The 24,530-nt window shown below is 45.0% G+C and overlaps 2 protein-coding genes across 7 annotated transcripts in view; both read right to left on the bottom strand.

Moving 5' to 3' along the window:
- Positions 1-183: 183 nt before the first annotated feature.
- Positions 184-6,631, bottom strand: si:ch211-195b15.8 (dual specificity protein phosphatase 16). Its single transcript, XM_003456875.5, has 5 exons — positions 5,600-6,631; positions 5,368-5,462; positions 2,704-2,863; positions 2,134-2,257; positions 184-1,234 (listed from the first exon to the last, which is right to left on the bottom strand). Exons 2-5 carry the CDS (start codon positions 5,458-5,460, stop codon positions 460-462), a joined length of 1,152 nt encoding a protein of 383 aa, XP_003456923.1. The 5' UTR covers positions 5,461-5,462; positions 5,600-6,631; the 3' UTR covers positions 184-459.
- Positions 6,632-8,357: 1,726 nt separating this feature from the next.
- The window catches only part of ap2a1 (adaptor related protein complex 2 subunit alpha 1), a 31,387-nt gene continuing 15,214 nt past the window's right edge, over positions 8,358-24,530 (bottom strand). Inside the window, exons 10-22 of one of the 6 annotated variants that reach the window (XM_019358356.2) lie at positions 24,135-24,232; positions 23,824-24,055; positions 23,542-23,730; positions 23,302-23,456; positions 20,926-20,988; positions 18,678-18,740; positions 15,045-15,127; positions 12,371-12,460; positions 11,799-11,922; positions 11,397-11,516; positions 10,822-10,891; positions 10,295-10,429; positions 8,358-10,182 (exon numbers count right to left, since the gene is read on the bottom strand). In XM_019358356.2, the coding sequence (XP_019213901.1) occupies positions 10,105-10,182; positions 10,295-10,429; positions 10,822-10,891; positions 11,397-11,516; positions 11,799-11,922; positions 12,371-12,460; positions 15,045-15,127; positions 18,678-18,740; positions 20,926-20,988; positions 23,302-23,456; positions 23,542-23,730; positions 23,824-24,055; positions 24,135-24,232 (1,500 nt within the window). In that variant the 3' untranslated portion in view covers positions 8,358-10,104. The remainder of the gene's footprint in view (positions 10,183-10,294; positions 10,430-10,821; positions 10,892-11,396; positions 11,517-11,798; positions 11,923-12,370; positions 12,461-15,044; positions 15,128-18,677; positions 18,741-20,925; positions 20,989-23,301; positions 23,457-23,541; positions 23,731-23,823; positions 24,056-24,134; positions 24,233-24,530) is intronic. The other 5 variants (XM_005461602.4, XM_019358357.2, XM_013265122.3 and 2 more) reach the window with 5 other exon arrangements.

The raw sequence follows: 24,530 nt of genomic DNA, 5'->3' as shown, positions 1-24,530 counted from the left end.
TGGTAGGATCTGCTTTGACAAGAATGTGTCCAAATACTTATTTAACAAACGCTACATCTCCTTTTCACAGTCAGTGAGACAAAGTCTTGGCTCACTGTAGCACTCGAGGCACTGCATGCTTGTGTTGTATACTGAGGTGAAGAGGCTCGCGAGTCCCTTGACACTGAGAAACAAACAGTCACATATGGTTAAAATGTCATCTTTATTCATCAGTAAATACATTACAAACCATTGTGGCAAAAGCTTTTTAAACAACTACATTTAAAAATGACAGAAACAGGGATCGCTGTCATAATGATAAACATAATGTGATAAACGGGGTGCTTTGTCTTTTCAGGCCATTTTCATAGATTCAACTCTGCAACAAATAAATAAATAGAAGACAAAGAAGGTTCTTTCATTACACGTTCTTCTGACAAACATGCACAGACGCCACCTACCACCTGCTTCCTTGTACCCTCAGCACCTGTAAGGTAGTGCGGGCTGTCCCATCTGCACAGGGTGGACAAAAACACCTCCCAGCAGTATCCTTCCCCCCCAATCCAGCAGCTTGTTGAGCGTGACGCTGAAAGGTGAGAGCAGGCCCTTTTCCTTGACCTCAGCTCTGCTGTGCTGGCTGAGAGGGAGACGCTGCTTCCTGTGGATAGCCTCTGCCTGCCTGTAGGAGCCAGGGTAACTCTTTACCTCGGCGCTCTCGGCAATCTTCCTGCTCTCGACCATTTTTTCTTGTTGGCTCTCGTTTGCTGTGGAGGAAGGGCATATTCCCAAAGGGGTCAAAGAGAGGGTAAGGCTTTTACGTTTCTCTAAGAGAGAAGCAGAGCCTGATGGGAGTTGTAGTTGGGTGGCCTTTAGCGTTGGGTTGATGGGCTCACAGGGACTGGAAGCTGAAACTTCCGATGGTTTCTGGACAGGCTGCTGGTTACAATGGGAAGGCAAATGAAGAGTCGGCAGTTGCTGCTGCTTGTTTTCAGTGCTCTCTGACAGCGAGCGTCTCTGCTGTGCTTTGTCTTTGTGGTGAGCTGAGTCTGCAGTGACGCTCTTAGCTTGACAGTTACTGTTCTGACTGCTGTGAGACAGGTTCACACTGTCGTTAACAGATGGCAGACAACTGGCCAGCTGCGGGATGAGGAGGTCGTGGCCATGCGACTTTTGGCTCAGAGCACCCTGCAAGTGCTGCAGCTGACCCAGGAAGTTGAAGTTTGGGGAAATGGAGGGCCGGCGCTCTTTCACAAACCTTATAAGGGGACAGAAAGGATGTGGGTTATTGTTGCTAGTATTTCACACGTCACACTGAGTCTAGGTAGTATTCTGCAATGAGCTACAGTGACAGTTACCTCAGTATTATAGATTGTATGACAATAAACAGGAATAACAGTTAAATAGATGCTCATTTGAGTGTACTGAATGTATGTCTCGGTAATGCTTATATAGAGTCGAAGGTATACATACGCTAACTTTAAATGTTTAGCAAGTGTTCAAGGTGCTATAATGTCTTGTAACTTCACAAAGCCTTCTTGTTATTGATCAGGACTGACTACATCTGCTAGTTTCCTCTGACAAGCCTAAATGGATTGATACTCAGAGCAATGGGATAAAGTCCAAGGAGATCTGTCAAGATTAAAGCAAGAAAAGTGCAGATTTACACACCTGGGAAGGTCTCTAAACAACTGCAGATTGCAAGATAAACATTTCCAACAATTACCTGTAAATACTTTGTTAAGGCAGGAATATCTGGATCCTCTTATGTATATCGAAATATGGGTCTTTAATAGGAGAAGTACTAAAACATGATTTATGTATGCTGGTTCCTTTAGAAAGGTGTGCATCCATTGTTCTTTGGAGTTATTGACTGTTGTAGTGCTATGTGCTGTGGACTGTTTAGAGAAATGAAAAACTTTTTAATGGGTCGAAGTCTCCAACTGTCAAGACCACAAATACTTGAACTCATAAGCAGAGTTAACTGCATTTCACTGGAGTGGTGAAAGTCCAAGAAAAACCTCTGATAGCTCCAAGTTAAATAACTCATGCTCAGCTTTAAAAAAGAAATCAATAGGCTTCTTCAGTGTTTTTATGTTATTTGACAAAGCCGAGCTCAGTTCCATCTGCAGGATGAATTTGTGCTGCTAGCTATACCTGTAAGCATGGTCAAGATCCATTTCCAGACTGTACATGACATAAGCAACAGCCAGGGCTGGGGAGCGGGAAATTCCTGCTGCACAGTGCACCAGCACCGAAGCCCCCGACGACATGGCTACATCTGAACACACAGTGCATAGTGACAGTCAGCCGAGCTGTACACAGACAGAGCAAGTGTTGTATTGGCTAAGGCTAGCCACACTGCGAATTACATTTTTAAAAGCTTTTACAAAAATTCAATAATAAATATTTAAAAATTGAAAATAAATCTAAAAAACAACAGCATGACTTGTGCCTCAGGGTTCTGAATTAATGTCCTGTTTGATCCAATTACTTGGCATAGCCTGCAGCTTCTATCATATTGCCACTGCTAACTCAATCGACTGCATAGAGACTTGAATGCAAACTTCTTGCACTGTCACAGAAGTAAAGCATTGTTCAGACACAATGATGACAAGATGGTAGGTGTTTAATGATTATGTGCATTAGAAATCTGAGGTAAAAAACTTGGTAAAAAGTCATTGATCTGATATGTTCTATTGCTGTAATGTGAGAGCGAGGCCTTACCAATGAAATGCAGAGCCTGTGGGATCCAGGGCAGCAGGTTATCCCACAAAGAGTCATCAATAGGAATGCGAAGATACCTGGAACCAGGCAGGAAGGAGGGCTGGGGGCTACAGCGGCTCACACTCAGCACGTAGGAGATACCCAGCGAGGCCAGCTGGTCCTACACACACGCACACACACACGCACACACAGTTCAGAGGGAAATGCACTTGCCTGTCTGTGCTCTGCTTCACATATAAACTGTGATCAGTCTCTGTGTACATATTAATGCACCAATAACATTGAATAATTATGTTGGTAATTGTTTAGCGCACTTTTAACTTTATACTTCACAATTTTTTTTTTTATTTGTTACAAATTAAAGAATCACTCAAAGTGCTTAAGAGAAATATTTCACACGTAATTTGTGAAATATTTGAGTTGTTTAAAAATAAGGTAATATAATAACATTGCATATGTTGCTCAGTAAAGGCAACAGATTTACGTAAGCATGTGCAGCTCTAAGTGTTTCATGTTATTTAATGTTCACATTTGTACTCGTTTAGCTCGTCCACATAAGCCATGCATGTGCTGCTGTGTTGTGTGAGACTATTGCACAGGAGCCGGAACTGTTATTATCATGTCTTTGATAGCGACATTACAAGCCCCCACCACAGACCTGTGATAGCACTACCCCCCTGCTGAACGAGCTGAACACTTTCTTTGCTCGCTTTGAAGTCCAAAACAGCACCACTGCACAGAAGACCCCACCCCCTCCTGGCGACCAGGTGTTGACTCTGTCCCCGGACAGCGTGAGGAGATCCCTCACCAGGATCAATGCACGTAAAGCTCCGGGTCCTGACAACATTCCTGGTCGTGTACTGAGAGACTGTGCGGTGGAACTCACTGATGTCTTCACAGACATCTTCAATATATCACTTATCCAGGCTGTCGTCCCCACATGTTTTAAAGCCACCACAATCATTCCGGTTCCAAAAAAGTCATCTCCCTCCTGCTTTAATGACTACCGTCCGGTTGCACTTACTCCCATCCTGATGAAGTGCTTCGAACGACTAGTCATGCAACACATCAAGACTGTCCTGCCCCCCTCCCTGGATCCCTTCCAGTTTGCGTATCGGCCCAACCGCTCAACCGATGATGCTATCTCCACTGCTCTCCACTCAGCACTCACACACCTGGACAAAAAAGACTCATATGTTCGAATGCTGTTCATTGATTTCAGTTCAGCATTCAACACTATAATCCCCCAACAGCTCACTCAAAAACTGGTCCAGTTGGGGCTTAACACCTCTCTGTGCAACTGGCTGTTGGATTTCCTCACCGGAAGACCTCAAGCAGTACGGGTCGGCAGTAATACATCCAGCACCATCATTTTAAACACGGGGGCCCCGCAGGGATGTGTGCTGAGCCCCCTCCTCTTCACTCTGCTGACCCATGACTGCACTCCATCATACAGCTCCAACCTCTTCATCAAGTTTGCGGACGACACAACGGTGGTGGGTCTCATTAGCAACAGGGATGAGACCGACTACAGAAGTGAGGTGAGACGCCTGGCCAAGTGGTGTGTTGACAACAATCTCTCTCTGAATGTGGAGAAGACGAAGGAGATTGTTGTGGACTTCAGGAGAATGCACACCCAACATGCTCCTCTGACCATTGACGGAGCGTCTGTGGAGAGAGTGAGCAGCACTAAGTTCTTGGGTGTGCACATCACAGAGGATCTCTCCTGGACGTACAACACCACAGCACTGGCCAAGAAATCACAGCAGCGTCTCTTCTTTCTCCGCAAACTAAGAAGAGCAGGAGCACCAGCCCCCATCATGTACACTTTCTACAGAGGCACCATAGAGAGCATCCTGTCGAGCTGCATCACTGTGTGGTTTGGAGCCTGCAATGCGTCCTGTCACAGAACCCTCCAACGCATAGTGAGAGCTGCAGAGAGGATCATTGGTGTCTCTCTCCCCTCCCTCCAGGACATTTACAGCACCCGTCTCACTAAAAAAGCCCTTTGCATAGCGGCTGATCCCACGCACCCAATGCAAAGCTTCTTCAAGCTGCTGCCGTCAGGGAGGCGACTGAGGAGTCTCCAAGCCAGGACCAGCAGACTGAAGGACAGCTTCATCCATCAGGCTGTCAGGAAGCTTAACTCCCTCCCGATTCTGCCCCCTCTCCCCTCTCTCCTCCACGGTCTCACTGAACTCTGTCACACACAGACACACACACACACACACTCTCTGACTCACTCACTGGCCTGCACCAGTTATTAGCCACCTGTGGAGCATTGGACTGCCATTACCTCATAAGACTTTGTTCTGTTACACTACCTCCTACCGTACATTACCAAATCTCCATTTGCACTATTTGCCTATTTGCACTACCCTGCCTGGTCTACACTGAATGTCATCTACCGTTACCGTTACCTGAATATTGTATATTGTATATTGTATATTGTATAGCTTGTACTGTATTTATTCAAATTTTACTTTTTAATTATTTTACTTGCATTTTTAATCTCTCTCTTATATTTAAATGTTCATTGCTACTTCTTCTAGGGTTTGAGAGTAACGGAATTTCTATTCTCTGTATGTCCTGTACATATGGCAGAATTGACAAATAAAGTTGACTTTGACTTTTTGACTTTGACATCACTGGTCCTCTTCCTACCTGCGTCACGTCGCTCTCTGCTCCGAGGTAGAGCTGCGGTAGGATGACGGACAGCGGGGGCCGCTCCACCTCTCTATCCCGAGACAAGACCATACCTGCAGCACCACGGGCGGCACACGTAGAAAAGAAATACTCTGGGTGAAACGTCCTGTGACAAGTTCTTAGAAGACAAACATTCAAACACGGTGTGCGTTTCCTCTTTTGCTCGACGGTGCATCCGAGCTGTACTTACTGAGTCCGCTTCTTGTGTCAGCTGCAGGAACTCTGAGACAGACAACACCACTGTCCGGCGCTGCAGCGAGGTCCTCCTTCCTCTTCACGGTGTTTCTCACACTGGATTCTCAACGATGAGCTCATCAACTTTCCAACAATAGATCTGGACTGGATGATGTCATTTTCAGCCAATCACTGCGCCGCCGCACTTTCACACGCGCAGACGCAGCTGGCCGTGGGGCCGTCTCAGCAGCAGTTATGCTCCTGATCAACAGCACAGACCCCAGTGTGAGAGCTGCAGCCATATGCCAGTCACTCCAGTCACATCTGGCCTGTTTATTTACTGCAGTAGCTGCTTTAACCTCCTACCTGTTTTTGTTCATGTTACTGTACTGGAGCAACCCAAACCCACATAATTCCCCTGGGGATGGATAAAGTATTCTGATACCTGACAGTGCAACACATCTTACTGCACATGTGAGACTGAAAGGCTTTGATGGCTGATAGCAGCATGTGAACAGGCAAGCCTCGGCTGGTTAATTGCTTTTCTCCCTCTGGTGTTAACCTGCCTTTTTCTACGTTTACAGGCCTTTCTATGCTAATTTAAACCATGCGGATTGATTAGCAGCATTTGATGGTTCTGCACAGCATCTTAGCCGTTCCTGGTCTGCACTCTGTGCCCTGAATATCTCCAGTTTGAGGCTCCAATTACTACTAAGACTTAAGATCTCCTCAAGTTGTGAAAGGTATCCCAGCTTGCATCCTATTACTACACTGAACTGTCTCTGGAGCATCCTTTGCACAACCAGCCTGAAACTTAGATCCTGCTGATGCGCCTGTGCTGTCCTGTAGGTCTACCTTTTCTAGCTACTGATAAGATTTCTTGATGTCAGGCACTTCCTCCGTCTGTCAGTGGTACATCATCTTCATCGTGATAACCGTTGCCCTGCGAGATACTCGAGTACTTGTAGCTGTCCTGTATATCCACCTACTTTTCCTTCTGGCAACTCTAATCCTCCAGCCTGGATCCCATTTCCTTGCTTTGCCGAACATGTCCGGTCTGAAGGATTTCTACACATAGACCCTGGGTAGGTAGATCAGTAAGTTACTGGTGTTAATGAGCTTGATGTCAAACATGTACAGAGTGGCTGGTGATTTTTCCACTCCTACATCTGTAGGTATATCAGCTCTTTGTGGGGGACCTCTCAGTAACCAGGAAACGGGCAGGGAAAAATCACAGACCCCTCACACCCTGGACACAGACTCTTTGACCTGCTGACCTCTGACAGTGTAAAGCCTGCAGACCAGGACCACCCGACACAGAACAGTTTCTTTCCCCTCGCCATCTCCCTCCTAAACAGTTGAACTGTCACACTGCTAGACTGCAACTGCACCTTATGCACACTTTGTGATATTCATTTCATTGTAATCCTGTATTTATGTGTGTGTATTTACAGTATTTACATATTGTTGCGTTTTATATTGTTGTGCTTGAGAAACACCATCGACCGGTACCAAATTCCTTGTGTTTGCACATATACCTGGCCAATAAGGGTGACTGTGATTCTGTGATGAGGGGATTGACACCTATGCAGAATAGCAGTGGCGTACATTCTTCACTTACTGGTGACTTGTGGAACTGTCTACCATCGACGGGAGAGGTCCAAGGTGAAAATCACTGCTGACCAAAAAGGATGCAAAAGCTTCTCCCACATTTGCCAAAAAATAAAATGAATAAATATCTTGATCCCCAAGAATTTGGGGAAAACATTCCGAGGACTAATGAGAAAATGACACAAATGCCATGGCCTTGGTTCCTTCTCCATCGCTTGGGCATCGTTTCAGTCTCAGGGATGACCAGTCTGGCTACAAAGCCCACTTGCCTTCTCGCTCAAATCCCTTTACCTCCATATGGATTTGGACCAGTTGCCTTTCCACCCTGACTTCTTCCTTACTTATCCTCTGGACTTCCAGTCATGAGCTGCTCCTCATGAATGGAGGAAGACGATGGAAGTAATCCCCAAAAGTTGATTCTGTTCTTCTGGACGTTTTCAGTGGGAGATCACGTCATCATCCAGGTGACTTCTTCGGTCTCAGCTGACTGCAGGTTTCCAACCTTATACACAGGACATTTGCACAATGACTGAAACCAGCAGCACTGAAGGAACAATGTGAGCTCAGTTCCTCTGCATGTTAAAAATCAAGGAACTGAGCTCCCAGCCAGAATCAACTGTTGGGAATTTACTTACCTGGATGAAGAAGCATGCATTAAGATGAAGTAATCCTTCCATTTTCTTAACACACATTTCCATCATGTCTACAATTAGTGTATAAAGATCCGCTCTTTTCTCCCGCCTCAGTGTCCAGTCTCACATACAACTGTCAGTATTTTCCTTTGCAAACACTCTTTGTCCCATTTCTGCATGTCTGTGCACTCGGTTGGCCAGCAGCACCACAGGTGACTGTTGATTGGCTGTAGGTCAGGCAGGTTATCTCATAATCACTTTAATCCCACTCCATTCTGAAGCCCAGGTTGCTTTCTGACGCAGAGTGTGAATGTTAGAGAGCATTCAGGCGTTTTAAAGAAACAGAAGCACCACCAGCGCTGATCTGCATGTTACGTTAGGACCCTCCCCATTTATCCGGGCATGTGCTGACACTAGCAGTGCACTGGCTTGTGGCTCCCTGTGCCTGGGTTCCTTTCAATAATGTCTAAATATGCTGAGTGCCATTCATATAGGAAGAATGTATCAGTGTGAGGAGACAGGAAGCATCAGTTTGGATATATATGGCATAATTTTACTTCACATTTTTTCATTACAGAGTAAATCTTGTAATCTAACACAGGTATTGGACAGGTTCTTAACACCAATATATGAGGCTGCATTAGCTAGTGGATACTGCATAGACACGCACACAAACTCATGTACACACACTCACAGAATGACAAAATCACTACATTTTCCACTACAAAGTTCTATGTCCTGTGATTGCTGTGCAGCCACAGAAGATTATGTGACCATGTATTAGAAATGTCTTTAGGCTCCTTATTCTTAACTGGTTACACACACACACACACACACACACACAGCAGTTGTGTTGGACATCTGGGTGTCTAACATTCTGTACTCCGGGAACATCAGTGCTTGATTATGACACGATAGCCGGGACGAGTTGTGGATAAATTTCGGAATTCCGAAGCTGGATATGAGCAACTTCTAAATATCAGCTGTTTGTGTAAACACCAGATTTATTCTATAAGGTTAAGCTGACCAGACTGAAATCTGTGTCCCAGTTGGGATGTTGCTACATGTGTAGAGAGCTTCTCTGTCCCAACACAAACTTTGGGATCCATGACGTAAATATGATGCATCCATTTATGCTTTACTTTAATCCCAATTAAGGCTGTGCATATCTTTGGAGAACAAAACAAAAGAAAGCCAAAGCGACACGGGTGCAGCAGCCCAAACCATAGTCCTTGTTTGGACTGGTCTTATCCACAAGCCCACCTTTGCACTGCGCTTCTTCAGCAGTGGGGAAACAGTTAGCCAGTTCTCTGTCTTGGAAAACTAAAGCGTGGTGTTCAAATACCTTGTGAAAAAGAATTCGTCTCATCTGTGGGGGCGTGATTTTAAAAAACAAGCTTCCAATCGTACAGGAGTCAAATGAAAACTGTATGCCTGGCAGGTTGGTGGCCTCCCCAAGCTTTCAATCAGAAGCACCTGAACCACGTTCAAGGAGATGGATGGGGTCGCTGCTGGTCTCTTCACCGATTATCTGCACAGTCTTCACTCTGTGCTATCGTAGTACTTGTTCACGTTGGATGAAATGATCAGTACCAGTCTAAACAAGCTGATGGGAATGTCTGGAAAGCATTAAATTCATTTACCTACACATAAGTTCAATGAGAGCATTATGTGTATGAAACAAATGGCTGGTGGTGTCAGAGGGGGAATCAGAGGGGAGGAGCCTGTGCCTCAAAGACCATCCCCAATACTTCAAGTGCTTCTTCAGTGGGAATGCTAGACCAGCTCACTGCCAGGTCCAATCCCAAAAACTCAAGCAGAGGTTGGCAGGTGAGCATTTAGCAGGGTCTTAAAGGAATGTCCTATAAATGAATCACTGTCTCACACACAGAATACACAGCATTACTACTTCACACAGTCTGTATGGAGCAGAATGAGACCCCAGGCACAACCATGGGACACATGCACTCTCTCTCCTGGTCACACACACACACACACACACACTCTCCAGCTACACAGGTAAACCAACAAAAACAATAATGTAGCATTATGTTAATAAACAAGTAGAAGATGAACTAGAATCAGAATGTGGAACAGGAAGAATGACATTAATATTGCTGCTGCTAGCAGCAGCTGCTTTTCCCTTATGTAGGTTACACTCTTGGTTTTTTTACTCTGATTCTCTGTTGGAGGAAGGAGGACAGGTGCAGTAGGAGGGTCTGAGGGAGAGGTCGCTGGTGGGGATGGTAGGAGTACTGGTCACATGGAGGCGTGGACTCTAGAACTGTTGGGCCAGCAGCTCACAGAGACGCTTTGACACAGTGTCTTTGCTGCAGCGCAGAGTCAGACGGTACATCTGCACACAGGAAGAGACAGAGTGAGCAAACAACAGGGAAACAAGTGACGGACCCAAGAGTCGTAGCCATCAGTGCTTTACACTTAGACAAGACTCGGGGACCCTCCTGTACCTGTGCCTGTGCGTTCGGTTCCAGTCTCAGCAGGCAGCCAATTTGCTGGCTCTTGGTCTGGATCACTCCAGCACACACATAATTCTCTGGGTTGGGATCAATGTTGTCCAGCAGGGCTGTTCCCAGTCCCAGAAGCTACACACAAACATTAGCACACACAAAGAATCACAGAAAGGAACAAGACAATATGGCACTAGCAAAAGTCTATGAAGCCTTGGTCATCAACAGAGACCATCATAAACGCCTGTTTCACACCCGAAAAGTAAGAATAGCTACAGTAGCTTGCAAAAGTATTCGGCCCCTTGAACTTTTCCACATTTTGTCACTTTACAGCCACAAACATGAATCAATTTTATTGGAATTCCAGGTGAAAGACCAATACAAAGTGGTGTACACGTGAGAAGTGGAACGAAAATCATACATGATTCCAAACATTTATTACAAATAAATAACTGGAAAGTGGGGAGCAATCATGAGACGAGCAGTTTTAGTATTTTCCTTGACAAACACATCAAATATGGTCCTACCTTGGCCTTAAGTACTTCAGTGTCCATGCTGTGGTTTGCCTTGAAAATCTTTTGTGCTTCTTGCTGAGGCCTAAGGAGAGACGTCTCTACAGTTACACGTGATGGGAGAGGTGCAGCCCCAGGGGAGCGTCAGTGTAGCGGTTACTCTTTAGAAATTCCCTCACTCCTTTAACCCTTTAAAGCCTGAACCACCAAACACTCCAGTGCTTAGCTTCTCATGAAATTTTCAGGGGGAAAATTCCCTTATGACACACGGGCTTAAAGCTGGTTCCCATATGTCTACAGTCACATGACCCCAGCTGTGCCAACTGATTAACAGCACCAGCGAGCAACTCCCCGTTGAGGTGACAAACTGTATTTCCTGTTGTTGCATTACAAACAAAAGCATCACCAGTGGAAAGGTGACGCAGCAACAGGATCTCAGGGTGTAGTACCCACCAGTCACAGCTACAATAAGGCTGATGGAAGAAACAGGAAACTGGGAGCCACACAGTCAAATACAAAGGCATGTAGAACGTGTACACACAAGTGTGCGAACATCACGTGCTGGCTCCGCTCTGCCCAAACACACTTACTGGCTCAGCTGTTTCCAGCGCTGGAAGAAGTCACTAGAGGACATTTCAGTAGGCTGGAAGAACTTGTTGATGGTGACAGGCAGCTTGAGAGTCAGGTTCTGCAGAGCTCCTCCATATCTGCTAACCACACCCACACACACCCACACACACACACCCACACACACACACACACAGGCTCCAGCTTCAGTGGGTACGATTTATTACTGGAGATTTTTGGGGAAACTAGATGGTCACAACTATTTCAGTGTTGTTAACAAAACCGCCACAAGTGTTGGTTGTTGTTATTCACTTAAACGAAATGTGTGCGAACACCCTGTGACTGACCACAGGAAACAGAACATCGACGTAGGAGGAGGGATGTGATCCAGCTCCTCACTGGTTGGGACTGATACACAAACCTACCTGAACTTGATGTTGAGCAGTGGGGCATCAGAGAAGTCAGTTATACACTCGATGTTGAGGACTTGTTGGATCTGGGCTCCTCCCTCTACCAGTGGTTCCACTGGTTTGCTCTGAACATTCAGCTGTGTTTAGTTGTCAAGAACCATACAAACAGACCTGCAACTCTGTGCAGTGCACACACTGGTGTACAGAGTCGCTGTAGCCTCATGCTATGTTATCAACTTCCATTACTATAGCAAAGTAAACAGAGACAAGTGTGTTCAGTTTCAGTGATTTTTCACTACTACTGCAAACAGGACGTGCCCGGTGCTTTCTCCAAACCATTGATGGAAACGTCTTCATTCCTCCTCATTAGGGAATAAAAGCTAAAACATATGTATTCACAGATGCTCTACAGAGAGACTTAAATATTTAACATACATGTGACTCCTTGATTCCACGTGTTGCCCTTTCCTTCATCACGGTCACACAGAGGTAATACACAGATTCATCAACAGTGGCTGAATGATACATCGAGCCTGGGAGCTTTGGATGTTTCTACAACTACGACTGCGTAACTGTTCAAAGGATATGAGACTGCAGTTCCCCAGGACAGCTGACTGTGGTGGTGAAGCTGGCAAACTGCACTGAGGTCTTGTTACCATAGAAGAGGTACATTCTCCCTGAGAAAGATACACACATTGTTTTAAGGTGGTTTCAATTATTGACTTGGGTTGTGGCCTACGCAAAATAAATATAGTATCAAATACAGCAGGCCAGGCCCCACTCGATGGGCAATAACTGAAATGAATAACTCTTACTGCCCTCAACAAGGTGGGAAACTGGTTTTCATGGAGCAGCAAAGGTGGGAAACTTGATCAATAAGATGGGATGTCTTCTTTTCGATGTCAAAAAGGTAACCTCGCATGCAGTATATAAATCAGTACATGCATCTTCATCATAACATCTACTGGTGTGGAATTCACATTAGCATCAGCCTTTACAGAGCGCTGAGCCAGCATTGAACACCATAACCCCAGAGAACTGAACCACCCTCAGATCACCTCACCACTGAATCCCTACAGGGTTGCGTACTCAGCCCCTTGCTGTACACCAACCCACCCAACCATCATTGTCAAGCATGCTTCCTATGACTGAGAGAGCTCTGCACTTCCAATGCCGCTGCTGGTTTAAAGCCCTTTAAGACCTACCATAGAACCAAGTCCGCCAGAGCTTACTTTATATTTTTACATGCTGTAGTGCCATTTTTGGGAGCATTTCAAGTTGCTATACATCAATACAACTGTTATAGCCCAAATTTTAATAATATGTATGCATTAAGTCCATAGTAACTACATCAATTGCAAAAAATTGCAATAAACTACAAAAAAAAAATTGAAAATTGTTTTTGGGTTTTTTACATTTATTTCTGCTTTTGCAGAGGAAACAGCATGTGCATCAAAAACTATTTAAAGCAGTGCAATTTGAGTTCTAAGCATCCCAGAAAGTATTCAGAAAAGCATAAAGTAAAACATGACTTTTAAAAACACCAGTACAGGCTTATAAGGCCTACAAGTAAAAACTACATTTTCCGCGAAAATGACGTCACTTCCGGTTTTGGGCAGGCAGTGGCGGACATGCGATAGTTCGCGCTGACGTCTATTTCAATGTAGGAAGTGTTATGAACAGCTGATTGGATCGGCAAAGTGTGTTTCTGGAATATTATGTTTTTGTTGCTGCAAGCGCTTTTTATGCAATTTTTGCAAAGCTATATGTGGAAGGAAACCATGACCTAGGACAAGCTGATGGCATGAGATGCAAGTACAACTCCTCCGGTTTCATATGCAAAAAAAATTATTGCGCTAGCTTACGTGGTTCCGGTTCTACGGGGATTTAAAAATAGTTACGCAAAACGGAGCGTGCCCGCTCCGACCGGCTTTAAAGGGTTAATGCACAAACGGCAAATAAAGAAGGTTGAGCCCAGAGGACACCACTGTGGTCAGGCTCATCTCTGATGGAGATAAGACAGCATACAGCCGGTGCTCAGCAAATCACCTGAAACTGAAGAAAAAATAAAAGAACTTATCGTGGACTTCAAGGAGGCACAGACAAGTTTCTCCCCTCTCATGATAAATGAGTCTGCTGCAGTCTGTCTCCACCTTCAGGTTTCTGCTAAACTCACAGCTGGACCCACAACACCAACACCCTAGTAAACAGGGCCCAGCAGTGGCTGCACTTCCTCCCTGTCCTAATGAAGAACAACCTGGACCAGAAGCTGCTGCTGGCCTTCTACCAGTCCTCAGTAGAGAACATGCTCTCCTACTGCCTGGGTGTTTGGTATGCAGGGGCCACTACTGAGAACAGGAAGGCCACGTCATTGGCCTCCATCTGCCACCCCTGGAGGCCATTGCTAGCTCCTCCTGTCTCAGGAAAACCAGCGTCATCACAGGAGACCCCTTGCATCCCACCACCACCTGTTTGACTGCTGCCTTCCAGACGGTGCCCCTGGTCATTTAGACGCCACAGCTTCAGACTCTCAAACACCTTCTTCTCCTGGGACATTCAGCAAACAATGCCATGTTTGTGCCATCTTAATGCCAGAGGAGGTTTGGATTTCTGCAGAAGGTTGAAAACATTTGTGCACAACACAGCTCTGCACCTAACTGTGACCCTGGTCTTCCACTTTGTGGATGAGATCCTGTGGCTCCTGATCGTGCAAGATCTAGGAGGGAAAAACTCCTACTCCCAATCTAGCTCGCTGCAGCAGTAATTCAAATTCATAGATGGTGGTAAAGGCAGACTGAATTGATCTCATACATGTGTGGCACTGAGACTGAAACCCTTCGTGAATGAAGAGGTGTGGCTCAGCACTTTTGTCCGTGCAGTATATAATCTCCAATCTCAAACTGTAAAATACTGGCAGCCTCCTACAGCAGAGGCACCTGTGGTATACATTTGAAAATCTCTGCCTTTGAGTTTGAGGTTGAGATCAGTGAGATTCACACTCGTCCCAAGGTTTTAGCAAACGTACGTATGGTATCTATTTGGCAATGCTATATCGCTTTGTTCCAGAGTTACTGCATTCACAAATTTGGGTTTCCAGGCCAGCCGCCGGCCTGCCTCCCCAGCAGGGTGATGACACAGCTGAGGGGTGAGAACTACACCGCAATATAGCCATTAAAATATAATGAGTTACTTGCTTAATCACAAATGTATTGTTAGGAAAAGGTATATGAAGTAAGCAGAAAAACCCAATGTAATACTCACCCAGATTCTGACGATACTCTGACTTGATGCCGATCTGCAGCAGCTGATTCTCAAACAAAACTCCATTGTTTTTGCACACAAACCTGAGAGGGAGAAGACAAACAGTGAAATGACAAGAACAAATCATCACTGCAGCTAATTGACAAAACTGTTCCTAGTTACATCATCAGTTATACAGTATTGTGCAAAAGCCTCCAACTTTCTTATTTAAAATTGTAAATAGGTGCAACAATTTACTGCAAAGCAAACATATTTCCAGACCGAGGAAAGAGATCTACTGATGGTACTTTTCAGCAACAACACGCACAACAGCCCTGCAGCCCCAAACCGTTAGAGCCTCCACTATTTTAAAGTAGACACTCTTTTCCATGTCTCTCCCGAGAACCTCCGTATATACTGAGGACGATTTGAACCAAAAACTTCCTGCTGCTACTGACATTCAGTCCAGTACTTGTGTAACTTGTTGGTGTAAAAATACTATTTTATGCCTGCCAAACTGCTATCTTTGGCATTTTTCATAGGCAACATACTGCAACAAGATAAAACTTAAGTTATGTGTACACGACATCAATCATGAGTTAATGTTAAAGAAGCAAAAACGATATTTTCCTGTGAAAATGTTAGATGCAAGGAGTGGAAAGGAATGCTGCGAATGTCCAAAGACAAACTTACACAGGCCTTTAGAAAGTCCGGAAACACTATTAGTGAAAAAAAAACCCAAACAAACAAACACTATAAAGAACTGGGGTTGGTTCAAGACTTTTGCACAGTACTGTATCCTAATTTAGATATTTAGCAAGTAAATGAATCACCTCTGTGGCTGCACTGATCTGTTAGCCACTGTTCATGCTTTAATGTACAAGTCAAATAGATAAGCAGAACAGACAGGTGCTGTTGGCGCAATGATCAGTTCTAACTTCGTTCCTCTCCTTCAGTGAACACAAGTACAGCACATATACTGTGGGAGATCATGGCCTGTGTTAGGGCTGATGATACCTCGACTCCTCTAAGAAACTTGATCCACTGGTTTCAAAAGGGAGTCACAAGCAACATCAGACAGTGAATGTTCCCCTGATGGACAGCAGATCCCACATTTGGGCCACTACCAAAGGGTGTGCCCTCCATTCCCTCACCAGGAAGCATGGGTGGCTGTTGGACAAAGAAGATGAACACTGCACTATAGCAGCAGAGAGTGAGACCCCTTCAACACAGGAGAAGGGAACATGTCCCACCCTGCCTCTAAGAGACCACTGTTGAATTTCCCACCCTGTCTAAGACATGCTGGGCCCTCAAATTCTCATCTTTAACAGTGAAAGCGGCCCAACAATCATAACATCGTTTGCAAACGCAGTCAGCGCCTCAGCTTAACTGAGTGAGGCGACGATGAAATGCAGCACTCCGTGCTCAGACTTGCACGCCTGGAAAGCAAGCATATTTCCAAACCAAGGAAAGAGATCTACTGAATCACGGTTAGCGAGTTCTTTTAAAGTTGGCTCTGAGAAACCCAGTACCTGAATGTGTGACTGAACCCCCAATAGTTGCATTGCCGCCTTCTCTCTGGAGCCCGCTGTCAGAGCTCAATTGTCTGGATAGGCTACGATACGGACACCCCTCTCTGAGGGGAGCTAACACTGCCTTGGGACATTTGTAAAGGTGGGAGGAACAGCCTGAACCACAACAGGTATTCATAGGCAAACCCAAACCTCAGAAAGTGCCGGTGGAAGTCTCTGTAAGACTGGTTGTTGTAAAGCAATGCCCCGGTAAAACTGCATTAGAGTGTCAACATGCTGTACATCAGCAGATACACATTCAAAACTCTCCAAAGCGGGGATTACCCATACTGCTTTTTCTGAGCCAGTGGTTAGTTCCTTCCTCAATATCATGTGGAAGAAATAGTGCTGCTTCCAGCAATGTTTACAATTCTGCGACAGCAAAGTGACGCTGGCCTAGAACTGCAATCGGTAACCTGTACTAACAGTTCACACCACCCACAGAGAGGAGGCACAAGCTGAGGCAGGTGAGCAACCAGCCGGCTGACCTGCAGAACCCAGTGTGTCTGCAGGAAATGCATCACCTGCTTAGTTTAGTTTGGTTTACACTGGGAGAGGAGAGGGTCATGCTGTGCGACAGCAGTCTTTCCCAGCACTGTCTCCACAAACATCTTTCTAGGGTCGAGTGCCGGAGCTTGTGATTAAGGCTTAAGGCCCAGTCCACTGTCTCCTAGCGTAGACAACCACCAGGCAGAAGGGGCACGCCATCCAAAGAGAAACCCCACCTCTGAGGACAGGGGCGAACAGAAGATTTCTGCTCTGCTCACTCCGGCTTGGTACTCATTAGGGACGTACGCACTAGTCAACTAATCTTCGCTGCTGTAACTAGTCAGTACCAGTCTTCTAATTGTAATGTTATGCAGCCACCTGGCACCAGATGGAGCAGCGTTGTAGAGAAACCCCATAAATCTGTTTATATGGGTCTGATCTTTATGTTAACACTACTAGAATGAGCTCACAACTTTCTCCAAAGGGAGGACCGTCTCTCCCTTAGTGATAAGGGGGGATTTCAGTTGTTTGAGATGGCTTCAGAGAAGAGCCGTTACTCCTTCACACTGAAAGGCACCAGCTAAGGCTGTCACCTCCTGGCCGGGGATGTCCTACCGCGAGGAGGTCCCAGTGTAGACCCAGTACACACTGGAGAAATGACATCTATGGGCTGCTCTGGGAAACGATTCATGTTAACCCAGAGGAGGTGGCTGGAGAGAGGGAGGTCTGAGCTACCTTTCTTAGGCTGCTGCCCCTGCACACAGCTGAGCGTATTACCAGTTACTGAAGAATGTGATTAATGGTTTCAAAGTTTTTGACATTGTCCATTAAACGGTTCTCAAATTCAACGTAATATTGGACTGTTCTTAGTTTTAGACGAGTCGGTCAAACTTTTTTCCTTCGTTTAGTCAATGAAGAAATGAGTCACCAGGAATATCTCTAGTATTCGTGCACACCAACTGTGTGAGACGACAGCAGAGATGACTAACAGTAGCTAGCTAGCTCAGCAGAGGGGTTCTGCTCCTCAGTGAGAACAGCCTAAGAACCGACGACTCTGATAGTGATATACGTGCAGGCAGAGCCACACATACGTCATTACAGGCATTAGAGGATATCCCATACTATATGCACTGTGCCAGGTGAATCGCCTGACAGGGAACCACATATATATTAACCAAACAGTTACCAACCGCCAGTGTCTGATAGTTATGTGTTGGGCCACAGCTGGCTAAAAATGTTCAAAAAATTACATAAATAACCAAAAGATCTTTTACAGGTTTCCCTGACACACAAAGGGGAATAAAATTAAACTGTTATTTTAAATATTGGAACTGGATCAGTACACAAATGGGGCTGTATGAATGACATAATCAGTTTCCTTAACACTCTGTATTTAAAAGTACAGAATCCACATTGGAAAGTGGTATGAATAAGGCCTCTAATATACATGCTTTTTTAAAAACAGCAGAACTATGTAGAGCTGATATTTAATTAAGTGTGAGGACTCTTTTTTTTTGACAAGGAATCAACCAATTTTATGCCGAGCTACAGCTTAGTGAAAACATGACAATGTTTAGACACAGAAGAAGCTTACTTGTTAAGAAGTTCATCTGCCTCAGACAGAGGAGGAGCAGGATCCTCAGAGGGAGGAGCAGAGCTGGGAGGCCACAGGACAGGGCAAGGATGCAGGGACAGCCCACAGAACAAAGCAGGGATGGAAGCAGATAGGCAACAGGACAAATAAGGAATGAATGGGTAAGAATGGAAATGGGAAATGACAGCAACTCATTCAACACAGTAAACAGGAACGGTGTGATGAAAATTGGTAACAAGATAAAAAGTAAAATGCAGAGCTGGTTAGTACAAGCACTTTACAGGTGAATGATATACACAGTGAAAGACGTCAGCTACTTACTCTGTGCAAAGTTGGCCATGCACTCTGTATGTGTATCTGTGGTACAACACTCACACAGGGTGAAAGAAATCTAATAGCTTTATACTGACTGCTTAACACACGGTCCCACTGCTAACGCTAAAGAAGTAAGTAACTTTAAAGCAAACTAGGTCAACATCAGCACTAAACACATGCATGTTGTGCACATAAAATATAGTTTTAATGTGCGCACAATATTTGTTGCTAGACAGTGTTTCCATGTTTTTACAGTTGTATTTTTCCATGTAATTATCATCTACACAGTCTGTTCAAAGCATTAGGAACTACTACCAGCCAGGAGAGCCGTTTCCATTCACCCATTTTATGTGCACAAAAATTCTGGGGGGGGGTTGTTAAAGGTTATTACCAATAAGGTGCATCAACAAAAGCAAAGTATGAGATACTGTGGATCAATGGAGACACAATGCATTTGACTAAGACATCAGTGAAGCTTCTGCTCCACTGAAAAACAAACTGGTGTCTGAAAGAATGAATGCGCTCAAACCCATCGAAACAAACTAACGTCAAATATATTTATAGCTCTTTTCCACTGGTACCTACTGGGCTCGGCGCGATGCAACTCTAATCTACTCGGCTTCAGTCATTTTCCATTACAATCGAGTACCAACTAACTTAGGTTAGTACCAACTAACAATGGAGGACGCAAAGCGATGGTGTACCTGCTGTTGGTGTATGCTCAGGGAGCACCGTTTTGTGTCATTGTTGGGTTAAAAAAATGGCAGTTTTGTTTTTCATAGTCTCTCTCTCTTATGACTCGTTGTGCAATGCCACTTAGTGGCCAGTTGGATCAACACAACTCAACTGGTTTTCCATTACAACCCAGTAGTACCTTGTCTGCGTGCTTATAACATGTCTGTGCGTCCCACAACATAATATGCAACAAAGGTGGACGTCGAAGCGAATACATACCTGCTGCTCAGTCTGCAGCTTTTCGTCACACTCAGGGAACACGGTGTTGTTTTTGTAGCCGTTTTGATTTTTTCTGAAAGCAACGCTCTTATGACTCATCGACCAGGTACTAAAGTAGTACCTGGTACCAGGTACGGTGACCTAATGGAAAACCCTGCAAACCGTGCTGAGTCGATCCGAGTAGGTACTAATGGAAAAGGGGCTGGTAATCCCTGGTACCACCACCTAACGGAAAACCCTAAAAACCAAGTCGAGTTGAGCCGAGTACAGAAAAGGGCTATTAGATATTTTCAACCTACAGGTTGAAAATAATATTAATAATAAATATAATAACAAAATCATCTTTTATAGATTAACAGACTTCATTTATCTGTAGCACTCTGTTATATTACTGTGATGCAACTGACAGGAGAAGCAGAGCAATAACTCAGGTAAAGTAAAGCTTGATGGCACGAGCAGTAGCCAGACACCAGCAAGAAGCACTTTATCTGGACAAACTGATAAATGAACGAGTGTTTTTGCTGTCGTTTATTACAAAAGGATATAATAAAGGAAGAAAGCCCAGAAAAAAGGGCAGTTTGTTGTAAGAGCTACAGAACTGTGAACGTGATGCTCTCACTACTCCTTCTGTGTGGACAGTGTTATATTGATCACCCACATTTTTACATGAGCCACTACCTAATTAAATGCGCCCTTTGGCACTGTTTAAAGTACCCTCTATGAAGCAGTACAGAGGGTTTACAGAGTACCTCTCCTGTAAACAGCTCCCTGCTGCTGCTACAAACTGAGACGATGTGGCTGAGAGCAGAAAACCTTGGACTCAAAACAGAAAGTTTGACTAAGCTACTTCTTGACTTACGTGTAACAAGTCACCTACTCAGTAATATACATGTTAAAGACATTTTCAATGAAAAAACAAAACCCTGAGTTGCATCTTTTTAGCCAGTTCTAATTTTGTAGGTTACTACTGGTCCCTTACTCCGAGTCACCAGAACCCTCCACCAATAGGGAATCGGAGGTCTCAGTGGGCTGTTCCAGATCTCTGTCAGTGTCAATCATGGTGAAGGACAGGAGAAAGACACGCATCCATATCAAGACACACAGATGTGTAACCGCACAAACATACACAGACACACACACACACAAACACAGGGGAATGGAGAGAAGGGAAAGAGAAAAAGACGAAAGACAGTCACATACATAGCAAGATTAAAAAAGCAGACCTGCCAACCTTGAAGCTCATACCGAGTCTATCATCTCCGTTTTCCACAGATCAGTGTTCAGACTGCTTGGAAGGACAGAAACGCTGTGATCCAAGCAGTGACTGGACTTCTCTAAGTTTCTTAAAGATAGTGGGTCGACCCACTATCGATCACGTGCTGCATTCACATGAGCCAAAGAACAAAGGCATGGCTTATTATCACCAGGGGTTTCAGGTGAAACCATTATGAGACCCTGGCTCACACTATCATGTGCCCTATTGAGATCACGTGACGCAAGATGGTGTGTGGGAGTTGAGGCGCCTGGAAGGGATCTCAGAACTGGATTATAGATGGCAGACGGCTGGTGTCGTAAGCCCCGCCCTCTGTTCAAAGACGGGCGTTCACAGTGGACATGCATGGCCTCTTTTAAACCATCTGCTTTCTCAGAATGTGAACCCTGGCACCCTTGGAAGAGTGACCTTTGACCCTTAGATGCCGATGTACAGCTGAGCCTCATCCTGTCCAGGTGGCTCTTCTATGGTGTGCCATGCGTTTGTGGTACTCCTCGTGCGCTGCACCATGTTGCGTAGCTTGTGTTTGCGAGGTGTGTTTGTTGTCTGAGGGTGTGGCTGAGTTTGAAGTGTACTGGGATGCTGCTAAACCTGCTACATGACAATGTTGTTCTGTTGTCCTTCCATTTCTCCCTCGGTGATGTCGGACCTTGTTTCTTATCCATCTTCTTTGATTTGATGGAGCCCCAGTTTTTGGACCTTATTGGTGAAGTCAGTAAAGTTTTTGATGTAATGGGATGTGTTCCTCACCATGGGAGCTGGGATGGTGGTGAGGTGCTTGGAAATGTTGTAGGTGGCTGAGTATACACTGCTAATAATTGAGTGGGATGACTTCTTTGTGAATCCTCAAAGGTCCAGCCACCCTCTCACTGAAACCGTTTCTGACAAGACTTCGTCAACGTGGACCAGCTAAAGGTCTAAATGCATCTTTCAGGTCTTTGCATTTGTTAAGGGTATGACTTTCTTTTATCTCCTATAGTTTGTTTGCTATACATTCAAAATAAAAACCCACTGCCTTAGTCGCACGCTACAGTTCAGCCTTATGACACCAATATACCTGCTGACACTGCTGGTGTGTTTAACAGTTAGCAACACAACAAGTAATCATAGTATTTCACAGCACAATACATGTTATGGCCTGAGCAGTCAAATTCAAATAAAGAACTTTTCTTTGAGAGTCAAACCTGAAACAGTACATATTTACTCTGTACTCTTTGAGGAAACCTGCCCGCCAACTCCTCCAGGCCTCTTTACCTTTAGTGCATGTGCTTTTATCGCATGCTATACCAATCATTAACATCAACAGTGGCTCTCAAAGAAAAATCAGGACTGCACCATCAGATACAACATCCCACTACGAATGACTTCAGGTTGGCAGGTCCATGTAAGACAAAGATAGAGCAAAGTAAGACAGTGACCAGTGACAACATGAACAGACTGGAACTACCTGCATAGTAGTTGAAAAGCACAAACACAGCTCCACAACCATCTTACATTCACCACAGTAAAGAAAGAGAACAGCACGCGGCAAAGTCTGCCAGTGATGTTTGAGACCAGTCCAGTATGAGTCAGTCTTACAGTGTTGTTACTGTTTGGATCGATTCCTTTTAGCTCTGCTGCACTTTAGTCAACTCTCATTTTTAACTTCCAGGTACATTCATGTCATGCACAGAACAAACCTGCTTTCTAGCTGCAGCTAACTTTGTTCCGCGCTGATCCTCAGCCCTGCACTACGATGCATGCAAACATGCATCTTTGTCTGATCAGTGCAGTCTCAGCTGTTTCTATCTTATGTCTTGTTAACTACTACACACAAATGAAATTGTATGAAAACAGATGTTACTTTGAGCTGTTATTGTGACGTCCCACAATCAAATCACCACACATGAGTGTTTGTAATGTTAGTCCTAACGACCAAAGCTGATGATTATTCTTAGTTCACAGGGTGCTGACTTTGAGCAGCTGGTTTTAGTCTCATTTCTTTTTCACACAGCTCTGCAGGCTCACTGTTTCTGTACAGCCACCCATACTGGACTTGACTAAAAACTTAGTTCAAGAGTTCATCAAGACATGAACTTTCACCTCAGAAAGCCGTCATCATTCACAGCAGCAGAAGGTGCAGCAGGCCCTGAATCAGAGAACACGTCCACGAGTAGGCTGCCAGCATTGGTCTGAGCAGCACCGACAGGAGCTGCAGAGCGAATTCCCAGCAGGTCTGCTGATGGTGACGGGGTGGACTGGAAACCAGGAAAATTGTATTAAATGGAAAACATAAGAAAAGCTGAGAGTTTTGCAAATAAAGAGTAGAGAAAGTGTGCTTACAGCATTGGATGCAGCCATGGCTGCTGTGTCTGGGCCCCGGTCGCCCCCTCCATTCAACTCCCCAGCCTCTCGTTTGCCATCATCCAGCTCTGTCACAGAGACGGCTCCTGGGCCCTTCTTCTTCTTCAGCTTAGCCAGAATGGAAGACTCTCTCTCTGGAAAGGGAGGCATCTCCTCTAAGACGGTGGCCTGAAGGAAAGGAGAAAAGCATGTTGTGGGTTACCTTAACAAAACAGCCCTGACCATTAACATAATCTTGTTTTATCATTGGTGAGAACTAACCAAGACATCGGTGCTAGCAATCGAAGAAAGCTTGAGATATTCGACAGCACGCTGTTGCAGTTCCACATCAGAGTTGCGGATTTGGCTGTCACAGCGCAGCACCTCTTGGATGGTGGCCTTGGTCTCTGGGAACAGGTTGATAAACTTGATGTAGGCTGACAGCAGCAGTGCACGAGTGGGCACAGAGCACAGGTGGAACTTGGAATGAAGAAGGTTGAACTGGACCAGGGGGCTAGATGACAGGAAGACGGGCTTATTATTCATCATTTCGACTGTCGACTTGTTACCTTATCAGACTAAAACCATCTTACCTGGAGCGTGGGTCACCAGCAATCAGGTTCCCAAACTCTCCAAGAATGTAGCCTCCTACTTTCACCATGTTCTCATGACAGGCAGGGGCTTGCAAAGCCTGGAACACACAAGGACTCCGTTTAGTGGTTTTCCTGAAACGACCATCTTCAGGATGAAAGTATTTTTCTGTTTTAGGCCATGTTTGTTTTTGCTCACATCTCTGTTGGCATTCAGACTCTTGGGGAACACCACTGCTGTTGCAGACAGGTTAAAAAACACTACTATCACATATATGAATCAATTAACCAAAGGTAAACACACTCAAACCATGGTGTGTGTGCTCCTGAGCAGCTATATTAGTCATATATTGAAGTATCACAGCCAAACCACAGTGTGAGACTAATGTCCAAAAACAA

This window comes from Oreochromis niloticus, linkage group LG4, assembly GCF_001858045.2.
Source record: "Oreochromis niloticus isolate F11D_XX linkage group LG4, O_niloticus_UMD_NMBU, whole genome shotgun sequence".
In the NCBI taxonomy this organism is placed as follows: Eukaryota; Metazoa; Chordata; class Actinopteri; order Cichliformes; family Cichlidae; genus Oreochromis; species Oreochromis niloticus.
The sequence above is the reverse complement of the archived record's forward strand: the minus strand, read 5'-3'. Positions and strand labels throughout refer to the sequence as shown.